The following is a 13,041-nucleotide window of genomic DNA, read 5'->3' on the forward strand; positions in this document are numbered from 1 at the left end:
TCGGAATGCTCGTCCGAGCACGATCCGCCATGAGCGAATGCGTACGCAACATAGCGTTTTCGTCCCACGACATACGGTGCAAGGGCCGTTCGGTGGCGAACAGCGAATCAGGCGGGTGCCCAGACTAATTCCTCCTCTCCTACAGGTATTGCGGCCGCGCGAGCGTGTGCTTTGGGCGGAGGATATACACGATAGACGTCGACGGTGACGGGCCAAGGCTCACAGTCCGGGTGAGCGTTTGTCGAGTCTAACGTTATACGCTTGTCTTCTTGCCATACGCAGCCGCGCTTCGTGTCTTCCTATGCCAGGGACGTATGTTTCTTTTGCCATACCGAGCTGCTCTGCGTCAACACGAGCGTCGACGTTCGGTTCTCCGCCGAACTTTCATGTTCATGTAAACGCTCCCGTCGCCTGAAGCAATGGCCAGGCGCGCGTTCGGCCCTGCAGCGAGGGTGTGCTATATTCGACCTAGGGCCTAGGACGTACAGACGGTTCTTGGTCAATATACAGCAATTGATTCTCTAGCGTCCGGCCCGTGCAAGAAAGCGCGACCGTCCATTGGCGGCCGTCCCGGTTATGAATCCGAGACAGCGTGCTCCAGTTCACTAGTGCCTGCGCGCACCGTCGCTCCGATGCACCCAATCCCGTCCCCACCCTCGCGGTCGCCGTGGTATGACCAGTCGCACATCGCAGGACGAACCGTCGGTCATTCGCCATGCACACGGTACCGACACCCGCCAGCCACTGGCAGCCACCGCGTAGGCGCCCAAGTCAGGAACATCCCGTGGCCTGCAGATTTCCCTGCGAGATGCTTCCGCCCAGTCTGTGCCTGTTCCGCCCGCCTTGCCATATCGCGATCCCGCCCTGATCCCGCCATTCGCTGCCGGGTACGCGCATGCCATGTGGGCCCGCCATGGTCTGGACGACCGCGACTCCGCGAACGCGAGGCAGCGCGTCGCGTTACTGTTGCCGCGTTAGTGGTTGGCGGCTCGCGAGGGCCCGGCGGGGCCGCGCCGGCTATCGACATCACTGTCCACACCTCCGAGGATCTCTCTGCTCACAAAGGAAGGGACATCTCCGAGAAGGGTGGAATATCGAAATTGATGGGTGCGGTTACGTCCGCGCGGGAGCACGTTCGGTGCGGATAGACTTGGCGATGGGTGGTCGCTCTGCAGGTGCGCATGCCATAAACTTTTACCGTCCAGCCCGAGCATTTGGTGGGGCTGGTCTAGATCCTGATCTTGTGGCACGCCTACTAGCAATCGAGCTACCGGCTCGCGCCGGTCGATCACTCCGTCGCTGCAAACTGCGGTACGTCACGCGTAATAATCGCGGAAAATGTCAATGCACCTTCATGTTTGTCGTGCTCAGTCTGCAGGCTCCGGAGTGCGCTTCAAGTTGCGTCCTATCTGTACGTACAGTACTATGCGACCTACTAATTGCAGGTCTTATCGCTGCAATGCCGCCGGACTCAAGGCGCTCCGTATGTTCGTAAGTGATCGCATTCGGTGCAGCAGAGGCCTCATTTGCTTACTCGTCTCCACATGCATCTGACTTTACGCTAGACAAACGCGTCTATACGTATACAGCATCCCGAAAACAGTACGAGGACAATAGTCTCCGAGGCCTGCTGCACACCTGAAGATTGCTGAGTCGCTCTTTACGTTGATCGAATTGCAATGTTTTGATGCAGCACTCTCATGCTGTTGCTATTTTCATGCCAGCCCTTGTCATTGCAGGCAACTAGTGAGACGCGCCTCTGTCAGGGTTTCTCCCTGAGACTCGCGCCTGTTTTGGCGTTCATGCGGCTCTCTCGAAGGTATGTTGCCTCACACGTTGAATGTCTGGGTCTCAGAGAAGCGTAGGGCGTGTAAATTGTAACATGAGTCGCTCGGGATTTGACAACAGGAGGCCAGAGTCTGGAATATGAGCCTGCAGGCAGCTGTCACAGCGCTTCTGTCTGAGCTCATTGGGGGCACCGGTTGCTTCTGCGGGCGGCAGCGTCACGGTTTCAACTCAAGACGTATGGCGCTTCGGCACCAGCTTCGCCGTTCATTGTCAATTTGCTGCCAGTGGTCGACCATCCAACATGTGTACGTCAAACCGTAGGAATACCTCGTCGGCTGCTGTTTGACGGCCTCGCTCCTCGTAGAACGACTAACATCTCAGCTGCCATGCGGTTTCACTGCCACCAAGAGTGCTCGCGGTACGTCAGCTCATTACCACCTGTAGCATGCTTTACGCATCGGGGTCTGTCAACAAACACACACTCTTGACCAATGATCGCGTCTGCATTGCAAACTTTCATTATAGAGTTGCTTCTTCCAGCTCTAGGTGCAGTCCAGCTGGATTCCGCAAGCTGTTTGGTGAGAAGATACTGGCGGTGTGATCACCGGAGGCCTTCAGATTCCTCCGACTTTCTCGTGAGTACATGACGTTTCTTCTCTCCTTGTGCTCTTGGTGGGAGCCGACCTTCACAACGAGGCCCCGCTGACCACTTCGTGACGTCCTTTGTTCAAAACTGACGCGTTCAATCGGCAGATGTGATTGCGTATTTGTGACAATGACATGGACAGCGGCGTCGCCTGCGCCCGGTCGGGATTCCCGCGCTCAACGTCGACTCCCACCACCTTTGTCACGTCGTCCGGTCAGCGAAAAGCTGCGGCAGACTAATATTTGAGATGACCGCAATGATCACGGTCATCCAGCCGGGGAAAGACTGGACAGTTGTGCGAGAGCGCGGATTTATCCCGCGGAGAACGGGACTTCAGGGGTGCCTGCTGACTCGCTGATGAAAGAAGGCTCGCCACGACATTGACCATTGAACAAGCCACCAAGCCATCAGAGTGTATCCGGCAAAGCAGTCAGTTATTTTGGGGACGACGCGTAGCTGAGGTCCGGGCGTTCGGGCGATTGAGTAGGTGAGCGTTACGTTGCTATGTGAGTGCGGCAACCTGAAACACGAGAAGCATGGGTCCGAAGAAGCTGCAGTCGCGACGCCACGAATGCGGCCTCACGATGAAATTCTGACAGTGTCAAAGTCAAAGGTGTGCAAATCTAATCAGAGAGCCGTGACGCATCCCTTTATCAACGGGGTGCCCTTCGCGAGCCCGGTAGCGGAGCGGCGACAGTCCAGCTACGTGAAATACGAACGTCGTGATCTGCCTCGGGCAATATAGTCAACATACGAGACATGACGCTTGTCTCCGGCGATGGCTCAACTTTGGGAAACGTGCAGGGAGAAAGCCATCTTAGGATGCACTAAAGTCGGTCAGTCGCATAATTCGAGTGAATAATCGTCCATGATGTGATCCGTCGTCTAACGTACTACGGAGGTTAACATTGACCTCATCTGCGTGCGGTACAGGTTAGATGGGCCCAATGATACAGTGATACCTCGCGATGGATATACATGGTGCATGGTATCCTGCAATAGTCTCATTCAGCTCATGCATCGCGGTCGAAATCATAGGCCAGTGGCCTCCATCTCGCTGCTGCCCGACTGATACTTGCTGATTTTGACACGCCGGGCTTTTCCGTGTTACAGGTGTATGGATTTCACCATATGGTCCCAAGTCATCTGTGTGGACGAAGGCATCACCCGTGGAGGTCGGCTGTCAGTTGATTTTCAGCGGCGAGGCTGTCCGGCCGGGTGACCCAAGTCGCTCTATTAAGGAGAACTATCAACCTGTTCACCGATGACCCACAATGAGCCCGTAGCCCACGGCGCGAGCTCCTTGCACGCTCCGTGAACACTCGGAAAGAATCGCGATGGCGCCTCCCAATCGCGATATCACTCTGCCAGAAGCATCGCAGACGCTCAACATTGGTACTGCCAACTGAGCAGGGGCACGCCGTCCTGCGTCCCGCAATAGGCACCTGCGAAGCTCGGAAGCGAAACGCATTTGAAGGACTGTCCCGGATCTAGCGAGACGCGGGTTATATTTCCAACCTCCTTGGTTATATCCGGGTTCAGAATGCCCAAGGCTGGACTTGGGCTAGACGAAGCACGCATGCGCATGCCAGCGTCTGGCGCATCATACGGCCCGCGCGCGTTGTCGGAGTGGAAGATTTGCTTCCGCGCGCTGTGTGACATTGTCCATGCTGTCCCGTGTCTGGTGGCGCGGGCATCTCCGACAGCAAGTGCATCCCTTGAAAGACCTCGATGAGTAAGTTACGTGCTTTGTGATCCGTCGTCCCAGGTTGATTGACGCAAGGATCGGGCGTTCATCGACGCGTCTCCCGGACATCAGCGACCGGAGAGCAGTAGGTCGGCAATAACACCGGATGGACGCCGCCCTCGGACTGCAGCGAGCTGGCAGAATCGCATGTCAATTGTGCAGGCACTAATGCTAATCAGGAATATCCCACGTACATTGTCTATTGGAGGACAAGCCAATGCAGGTGCCCAGTCATAGATGAAAACGGTGAGTAACATCATCGGGTCCATTGTACATGTCGACCTGTGCACTCACTCTATCAAGATAAATCATGGCCTGTCATTGGACAGAGGTTCACCGACGGCCGGCGGTCACGGTAGCCACTAGGCCTTTTCGAGCTTGAATGCCTCAGGCTCCCCCTTCTGTCGTTGCTTACAGTGCATTCCTTGCGGGAGCCACTGCTGCTGTCATGGTACAATGCGGCAACACGGGTTGTCAGGATCTCACGTTAGAGAGCATATGCTGGGGGATATCTGGGCTGGAGGGGTTCACCGTGCGTCTTGTACTGGCGTACGACGACCGATATACACTAATCAGGCGCAACAGCCCACTACGCATGCCACCGTTGAACGATGCATCGTAGCGAAAATGCATGCGTTATAGCTGTTAACAATAATCACCTTGCATCTTACGTCGGCCCTCGCAGCTCCCCGTATCTATCCATTGACTCTATCAGTACCTGCCACAGGTCTTGACTATCAGCCTGCGGATGCGGCGCCCGGGCCCGCTGTGAGTACCGCTAGCTTGGTATCGAGGTGATCAATTCCGCCAAGACGCAGCTTCATGTCAAAATAGGACGGCAAGTAGTGGGGAGCCACTCACAGAACGTCAAAGCGTGTCGCCTCTCCCATGCTCAAATCTATCGAGAGAACGTAAGTCATGATTGCCGGCGAACGACTCAGCTAGATTTCCAACTCATCCGGGGTCTTACGTTCAATAGGTCGGTATATCTCCTAGACAGGTTAGTAGTTCCTCGAGCTGTCCGACCTTTCCGTTCCGGCCCGCCTCCTTGACGTTCGAAAGTAGTTAGGTCGATACCTTTCCGTAAGTGATACGCATTCGCAAAATAGTTCTCACTGCATTCAATCCACAGTCTGACAGTCTGCTGAAGACTGGAGGTTATCAACCTGAGGCCTCAGCGGACGAATCGGATGAAGTCTATTACTAGACGTCATACTTTATGGGTATTCCGGTCAGCCCAGTCAAGTAGTACCGTCACGACGTGCGTTGTCTTACTAACGAGGTCATTCTTGACAATCAAAATTCCTCGGAACCGCTAGGTGTAGGCGCGGCACGACTTAATGATATGTACAATGATACATGCTCACAAAGCGATTGCGAGGACCGTAGCCGCCATCCCGCTTATCCGCAAGTGCTTCCTGAAATGCTCCTTATAGTGGCAAATAAGGTCCTCCCATTTGATTCGACCCCCGTAAGGCTGTACTCTTCTCTCAAGTTATGCAGTAAGACATCTAGGGTCTTATGAGCAGATGCGGGTCGTTCACGTCTCCCGTTACGGCGCATGGCGAATAACTTGGCATCTCCTCGAGCTCCAATGTCCGTACAATCGCCGCTGGGCCGGGCGCAACGCTATGCTCACAACGCCCGGGCTCTTGGCTCATCGTATTCAGAACTATCCTGCCAAGCATCCTAAGTGACCTTGGCGGATCCGGAAGTTATCAGTCGCCTTCTCAAGCTCGCATTTATGTATCGCTGCCCGAATGCAAGATCCTTGACGGAGTCTCTAGAGGGCCTTTTGACGCGCAAGGTTCCGACTCAAAGTATTGTTCCATGGATGGTACGTACTACGGACATCCTTAGAGCCTGCATGTACCTTGGTTGCGAGGCATCTCTCACGGCACTCCGAAATTGGACACCTAGGACGAGACGGTGTATGGGACTCGGAAGTAAGTACTGCGACAGTCGCAGGTGATGTTCAGCGAATCGCTTCGGATACGAAGGACGCTAGTCAGCCTCCGTACATCATGTAATACACCAATATAAACGAGTCGCTGTCGAGTCGCACAACCGTAGTTTCCGGAGATACAAATGATACGCATACAAATACAACATAGTGCCACAAAGCCCTCAACTTGCATGATCACTTCAGTGCATTAGTAACGAGCTCCAAGATCTCCTTGGTGCTCTTCCGTGCGTTCCTGAGGTCCTTAGCAATGGATTGCCATGTCGGACCGTGGTGAGGGTCCGCAGCCACGCATTTCTTAACAACCTCCTCCTGTTGCTCCTGCAGTCAGATGGTCAGAAGCCGTATCGCCGCATACGAAGCAGGGTATACTGACTGAGTTTCCATGTTGACGTTCGAACTTCAACCACCATCCCCAGTTGTCTCCGAGGTCAGGATTGGCGGTGATAGCGCGCTCGAACCACTGCCTCGCCTTCTCGATCTTTCGCTCAGCCCAGAAGAGCCGTGCGACAGTACACAGCACCAAGGGATCGTCCGCGGCTTTTCGAAGAGCGTCGGCGGAGCGAGACTTCCGGGTGGGGCGTGGCTCTGACCATATGGTCATGGACCAGAGCAAGCCGGAAGTCTGGCATTCCTGTAAGCCTATGTGCGAAAATAGTCTCAGTATCGTGCCAGAACACGTCACAGCGTGTGGCTTACCCCTCGCCAGCACCGTCTTGGCCTGTGCAGTGCCTCCACTACGTTCCTCGACGCCTACTGCCTCGGCCCATAGAACGTCGCTGCCAGAATTGGCCAGGCGGGCCTTGTCAAGAAGCGCTCTCGCCTTGATACTCTTTCCGTCCGCCTCTTCCAGTCGGCTGGCTAGGATCCACAGAGTGACTTCTTTAGGGCATTGCTTGATTCCAGCAGCATAGGAAGCGCGAGCTGCGGCATAATCCTTCCGGTCTTGGTGGATCTGACCCTGAATCATATAGAGCTTTGCAAATTTGGTGTACTTCTTAATAGCGGTTGCGAGCGTCTCGAGTGCGGTGTCAATCTGCCCCTGCTGCCGTTCGAAGACGGCTGACTTCATCCAGATCTACAACATACTATCAGAGCAATGTCACGCAATCGCAGACGTAAACGAACGCACCCTTTGAGTATCGGCCACAGTTCGGGCCCGTACGAGAAGTTCTCTCGCGGCTATAACCTCGCCATTCTCAGCTTCAATCTTGACAGCGGCCAGCCAGATCTGTTCGCTTTCCGGGTTGGCAACGAAGGCCCTCTCCAGGACCTCACGCGCGCCGGGGACGTCGCCGGCGAGCCACTTTTCTTTCGCCCACATGAGCCAGAGGACCTCCGCCTGCGGACAGTGATGAACGGCCCTCTCGAGGACTGCGGCGAGTGACTCCCTGGAACAGCAGTCAGACGATATGCAGGACTGTAACAAGACAGATGAACGGACCTTGTACCATGTGCCTTCTCGAGATCCGCAGCCTTGCGCCATAATACCCTCTTGTCCGGGAAGACCTTGAGTGCATACGCAAGGATTGCCCGCGCGGTCCCTACGTGACCTCGAGACTCTGCGCTCTCTGCGTCGCTCATCCAAGTGTCGAGCCTATCTTCTTCCTCTACCTCCATCGCTACGGTGGCTTTCACGATTGCCTCGCACGTGCGTGGTGACCCTTCGCTCTCGCATCGCTCCGCCTCCTTCAGCCACAACTCGCGAGTGAGCAGAACGCCGTGCGCGCGCAATTGCCGCACACCGGCTGCGATAGTCTTATCAACGACCGCGAGCTCCTCGTTCCGCACCGCTTCCGGCATCTCGGTAGCGTAGGCTTGTTGCTCGATCAGTCGGCCTGCAGCAATCCAGATCTCGTGGCTTGTAGGCACCGCGCTCCGAGCCTTATTCAGGACTGCCCTGGCCTTCTCGGGTGTTTCCAGACGAGCAAGAGCTAGCCACAACTCTACGGAGAGAGGGATGACTTCCACTGCGCGCGACAAGATGATGCGTGCGTCGACAGGATTAGACTCAAGGTTGACGGTCTCCTTCCACAGGCGTACGGAATTCGGGATGTGTTCAAGAGCTGGGAGTGGCGTCAGCATCGAATGAGGATCCACACGACCTATTACTCACCCTTGCGCAGGACACGCTTCTTGCCCTTGGCGTCGTGTTCCAAGTCTGCGGCAGCCAGCCAGATTTTTACGCTCTGGCCCACATGCTGTACTGCGTTGGCCAAAACGACCTTAGCATCATCGTTATTCTGTGGCCGAAATCAGCATCAAGTATCGTACTACTGACTGTGAGCACGTACATGCAAGCGTGCAGCTTCAAGCCACACATCCTCACTCTTCGGGCATTGCTCGCAACCTTGCTTGATGAGCTTGCGTGCTGCAACCATGCGGCCAGCATGCTCTTCCAGACATGCAGCGGCGATCCAACCGGGCGCATGCTTGGGATTGGATTTGACAAGCGAATCGAAGAGCATACGTGCACGCTTGATATCGCCAATCTCTGCATCTGTCTTGATCACGACGCTCTCCAGGGAGGTGAGGTAGCCTTTGGGGTCGATAGAGGTAGAGAGACCGGAGTTGGTGGAAGTGCCCGACACCTGAGGAACAAATCATTGAGTCCTATCTGTATGATGAACAAACATTGCTCGTACCTGATCTAGTTTCAACGACAAGATCTTGTCACGAGCTTGACCCATCTCCACGAAGTTCGTGAGCGTGCCGCTGTCTGCTGGGGTCTCAAAGCCTCCTGCCTGGGACAGACAACATAAAGTGAGTACACGAGTGCACATGAGCACTGCAGCACTGCAGACTCACCGCTTGCTGCCTCGCGTCCAGTGCATTCTCGTATTCGGTCTTAGACCTGTCTCCGACAATGATGCTGTCGGGCACAACAAATGACCTCTCGTCCCTTTTACGCTTTTTGCGCGTAAGATTGCCCACCTCTGGAATGCTCTCCCATTCTTCGTCAGTGACAACCGCCAGGCCGCGCTTCAGGTCAGCAAACTGCTGCTGAATCTTCGGTCGCTCGGCTCGATGCTTCGCAAGCTCCTCATTCTCGAGAGCCTCCCTGCGGCGCAGCTGTGAGTGGACTTCAACATATTTGAGCTCCTCATGCGTACCGACGCGCCCGCCGCCGAGCATCCATGTTCAGGTCCACCGACTCATATATACGATCCGCCTCCTCATCGTCAGCTTCGTACGTAGTCCCAGCGAAGAGACCGTATTCGTTGTCGGGATCCTGGAACTGATCCGGGTCAACCTCCGCTTCCTCGCCTCGCTTCGCTTGTGCTTCGCTATACTATATGTCAGTGTATGATGCACGGGTGTAGTGGGAGTGTACGCACGCAATGACTTCCGCGGAGGGTCCTTCACGGGCCGGACCAATATCCGAACGTGTGGTGAAGCCAGAGGCACCTCGTCCGAGACCAGCGACATAGGATGCCGGCGCCGGCATAGAAAGGAAGGCCAGCTTGTTGGTCTTGTTGTTCGCCGCCATCTTGCAGTGATAGCGAGCGAGACTGAACGACTGAGGGAGATGGTCGCCGTCGGTGGCGAAGTTACCGAAGTGTGATACTGCAGTAGCTCAGTCACGTTACAGTTGTGCCGTCCATGGAGTTTGTCATCATTTGTTTCCTGTGGCGCAGGACCTCCGTCAACTTGAAAGAGCTGCGCCCTGCCGCATACATCACTCAACTTGCTCATTGTCGACTGCGTCATTCTGGCTCATTATCATGCACTTTCGCATCGTGTGTCCTCATAGAACATGCTCATCAAGACATGTACGGGTTCCAATCGAGTCCATAGAGCTATAATACAGTTGCGCCGTTTACTGCATAATACTAGTGATACTACATAACATCGCGGATTGCAGACGAACATCGACCCTCATGAGCGTTGCATTCATCAGATCGACAAGGGGCAGGCATTCAATATCCCTCCTGTGAAGATTAAGCACATAATCCAGAGTATGGGTGAGCATTACGAACCTTCTTCTCTTCGCCGCGCACGACCATGCCGGGGTTGCGGGTCACCTTGCCAGCTATCTTCTCCATGTTGCCTGTATGGTCGAACTGGTGAGTCACCATATAACCGATCGTTTACCAGTAAACTTACCCTCGACACGTTGGGCCATAGATGGCTTGCCGCCGGCTCTACCCCCGGGAGCACCGCCAGGCTGGTCGCCTTGGTACGTGTTATCGCCTTGCGCGCCCTGGAAATTGTCCTGTCCGGCACCGCCATACCCGCCCTGGGCACCTCCCCCGTATGCGCCGCTGCCCTGGTAGCCTTGGTCCTGGGGGCCGCCTCCCTGCCCTCCAAAGCCTTGATCGCGGGATTCCCGACCCTGGCCCCCTTGATTAGGGAAGCCTTGGTTCTGGTCGACCCCTTGGTCGAAGCGGCGGTCAGCCTGGCCGCCGCCGAAGCCCTGGTCAGCCTGACCGCCACCGAAGCCCTGGCCACCCTGGCCGCCGCCGAAGTCCTGGCCGCCACCTTGGCCGCCGCCGAAACCCTGGTCACCCTGGCCGCCGCCGAGGCCCTGATCACGACGGCCGTAGTTTTGGTTGCCACCACCCTGGGCGCCGAAATTGTTGGCTGTTAGGCAACGTTCAGATGCATGGACCGTCTAACAGCTGGTGACGTTCACTCACGGTCGTTGTTCCAGTTACCAGTCTGGTTTCTGTCGGAGTCCACCATATTGGATTGTCGATTATTCAACGAGGATGAGATTTCAAGGGGTATGTGAATGTTGGGTGGTATGGGTTGTGAGGACTTAGGATAAATGTACTCGGTCTTATATCTACCCGAAACTGTGGTCTCTGCAATTCGCCGCCGACGCAGGGGGGCGAGCGTTCTGTCAAGGTACGCACGAGAGTGGTGCTCATGTCAGGGATGGTGCGGCATATGTCCGAGCCTCGTCATCGAATGGCTGCAAGCGGGTAAGTGCATCTCTTCGCAACTGCGGTACTCCTCTCGTGGCGTGGGTTGACCAGCAGATGACATAGAATCCGGGGCTGGACCGAGCTACTCCAGCAGCGAAATAAAGGTCATTGCTGCTTCCTAAGGTACTGACCAAAGTATTGCCCGTAATAGCGACTGTTGGAGCGACCGTGGTGCCTAGCCGCAGGATCCGAGCGGGCCATATTTGCACTGCATGCTGTCAGTACACCGTCATGATACAATTGAGGCCATTGTACAAGATCTGCCAAGAGAAAGGCCACTGCACACTAGGTACGCCTTAGCTGCAAGGGGATACTGATTTTCTGTGCTGCTGCTGACCTACGTCATACAGCTCTAGACTGAATACTTAAGTACTTGTATTCTCTGCCATAGGCAAGGGTGTAACTCAGCAGTCGTGGCAAATTGAACTGGCAATACATCATGATACGACGTGTCAGTCGGTTGTGCGTACTGCATTTACAGTCACTATCATCAAGCTTCAAGCTCAAGGCCAGGTGCAAGACCGATCACTCCCCCATCTTACTACGGTGTGTAAGTAAGTGACACCAGGCGCATATATATATCCTGACAGCCACATGCGCATGACGCGGAGTGGATCATAAGTAGCCAGGGCGTGAAAGTGCTTTGTTTCGGTGGAGCAGTTCGCCCTAGTTCGCCTAGGCGCGCTCGGTATAGCAGCCGACAAAGTCGTCTCCAGGTCAATTACCTACCCACTGACGGTTAGGAGAATTCAAACCCCTCGAGTCGATCGTGAAAATGCTACTATACATTGCTATTACTTCCATCTACTTCTGACGTCTCGCTACGAAACCACGAGACTACAACACCAAGGGGGCGTATGAGGGCATAAGGCAGGTGAAGATGCCGCTACTAGTTAACGTTCTCCTGAAATGTGCATGAGCCTCGTGTTACAAAGAGCATTTGCGCGATGAGACATACCCTACGCTGCTCGCCGCGTTGTTGCGTGCCAGTGTTTCCGGTCACCTTACCAGCCACCTTCTCAGCGGTACCTTCATGAGACGTTAACGTCAGAGCCACATCCCAGCAGGTAAGGTCAGGGACGGTACTAACCCTTCACACGCTGACCCACAGATGGATGGCCGCCGGTACCCTGGTTGTTATTCCAACCTTGGTCGCCGGCGTTGCCTCCAGCGTTGCTCTGCTGCCAGTCACCAGTACCCGCACCGGGCACGTTGTTATCGGAGGTGTTGCCCGGGTATGGGCCTGTGTTGCCCAAGCTGTCGCCGTGGCCGGCGGTATACTGCGCACCCGGGACAGCGTTGTTGTCCCGAGCACCTTCACGGCGCGTGTAGCCCTGGTCTTCGAACCCTGGCTGGAAGCCGGGCTGGTCGTTGGCCGAGGAGTTCTGGTTTGAGGAGTTCTGAGTCCCGTAGCTGTTCGCTGTTAACCGCGAGGTTAGCGGCCATTTGTGTGAGCAGCCTATGAAGAGTAGCTTACGGTCGTTGTTCCAGCGCGTCTCGTTGCCTCGCGGGGGGTTTCCGTATGCGGCAGACATTATGAATTCTCGTTACGCGGTAATAGATGATTTGGAGGTCGTGGTGATTTGTGGGAGAGAAGTCGTGGGTTCGTGTTGATCAAGCAGACGTGCCGTCACCTTATATGTATACGGTTGAGGAGGCCCCTGGGAGACGTATCGCGGTGTATGACGCATTATGGACCCACAACTGACACAAAAAATGATCTCATGCAACGGTGAGATGCTCCATGATGCGCCTCCTCGTGTCCATTGTGGGACGTGAGTGGATCGTGCGTGGTCGTGCGTGTGTTGTGCGTTGGAGTCAGCGGCATCCGCGCCCGCCTCTTGTGTGACGAAGAAAATACGACTTGACGAGTTACCCGTATGCGACCAGCGTAGATGTCGGCGATGGAGGTGCAATACGAGAACACTACGCCGGAGTATGCATTGGAGCTCCTCGACGTTAGAAT

At 55.3% G+C, this 13,041-nt stretch overlaps 5 protein-coding genes across 5 annotated transcripts; 2 read left to right on the forward strand and 3 right to left on the reverse strand.

The window, feature by feature from the left end:
- The first annotated feature begins 806 nt into the window (after nt 1–806).
- On the forward strand, nt 807–1,749 carry C8Q71DRAFT_330655 (uncharacterized protein). Its single transcript, XM_047917879.1, has 2 exons — nt 807–1,491; nt 1,566–1,749. The coding sequence occupies exons 1-2, from the start codon at nt 896–898 to the stop codon at nt 1,615–1,617; spliced, it is 648 nt and encodes a 215-aa protein (XP_047782760.1). The 5' UTR covers nt 807–895; the 3' UTR covers nt 1,618–1,749.
- On the forward strand, nt 1,664–2,585 carry C8Q71DRAFT_330626 (uncharacterized protein). The gene is made up of 5 exons (XM_047917876.1): nt 1,664–1,819; nt 1,866–2,093; nt 2,153–2,206; nt 2,314–2,423; nt 2,542–2,585. Exons 2-4 carry the CDS (start codon nt 1,927–1,929, stop codon nt 2,387–2,389), a joined length of 297 nt encoding a protein of 98 aa, XP_047782761.1. The 5' UTR covers nt 1,664–1,819; nt 1,866–1,926; the 3' UTR covers nt 2,390–2,423; nt 2,542–2,585.
- Nucleotides 2,586–5,981: 3,396 nt separating this feature from the next.
- On the reverse strand, nt 5,982–9,695 carry C8Q71DRAFT_828490 (PRP1 splicing factor, N-terminal-domain-containing protein). The gene is made up of 11 exons (XM_047926329.1): nt 9,483–9,695; nt 9,258–9,431; nt 8,953–9,205; nt 8,790–8,888; nt 8,439–8,735; nt 8,261–8,387; nt 7,589–8,210; nt 7,277–7,535; nt 6,844–7,222; nt 6,521–6,786; nt 5,982–6,465 (listed from the first exon to the last, which is right to left on the reverse strand). Exons 1-11 carry the CDS (start codon nt 9,632–9,634, stop codon nt 6,322–6,324), a joined length of 2,772 nt encoding a protein of 923 aa, XP_047782762.1. The 5' UTR covers nt 9,635–9,695; the 3' UTR covers nt 5,982–6,321.
- Nucleotides 9,696–10,064: 369 nt separating this feature from the next.
- On the reverse strand, nt 10,065–10,830 carry C8Q71DRAFT_853852 (uncharacterized protein; the record flags this gene model as incomplete). The annotated part of the gene is made up of 4 exons (XM_047926984.1): nt 10,065–10,076; nt 10,125–10,195; nt 10,252–10,728; nt 10,785–10,830. 4 exons carry the CDS (start codon nt 10,828–10,830, stop codon nt 10,065–10,067), a joined length of 606 nt encoding a protein of 201 aa, XP_047782763.1.
- A 1,012-nt stretch (nt 10,831–11,842) lies between these two features.
- On the reverse strand, nt 11,843–13,035 carry C8Q71DRAFT_737120 (uncharacterized protein; the record flags this gene model as incomplete). The annotated part of the gene is made up of 5 exons (XM_047922580.1): nt 12,785–13,035; nt 12,553–12,709; nt 12,166–12,495; nt 12,034–12,104; nt 11,843–11,979 (listed from the first exon to the last, which is right to left on the reverse strand). Coding segments are annotated over exons 2-5 (470 nt in total), but the record flags the coding sequence as incomplete, so codon positions are not given.
- Between the last annotated feature and the right edge of the window lie 6 nt (nt 13,036–13,041).

The sequence above is a fragment of the Rhodofomes roseus genome, assembly GCF_022264815.1.
Source record: "Rhodofomes roseus strain CIRM-BRFM 1785 chromosome Unknown C8Q71scaffold_3, whole genome shotgun sequence".
NCBI lineage: Eukaryota > Fungi > Basidiomycota > Agaricomycetes > Polyporales > Fomitopsidaceae > Rhodofomes > Rhodofomes roseus.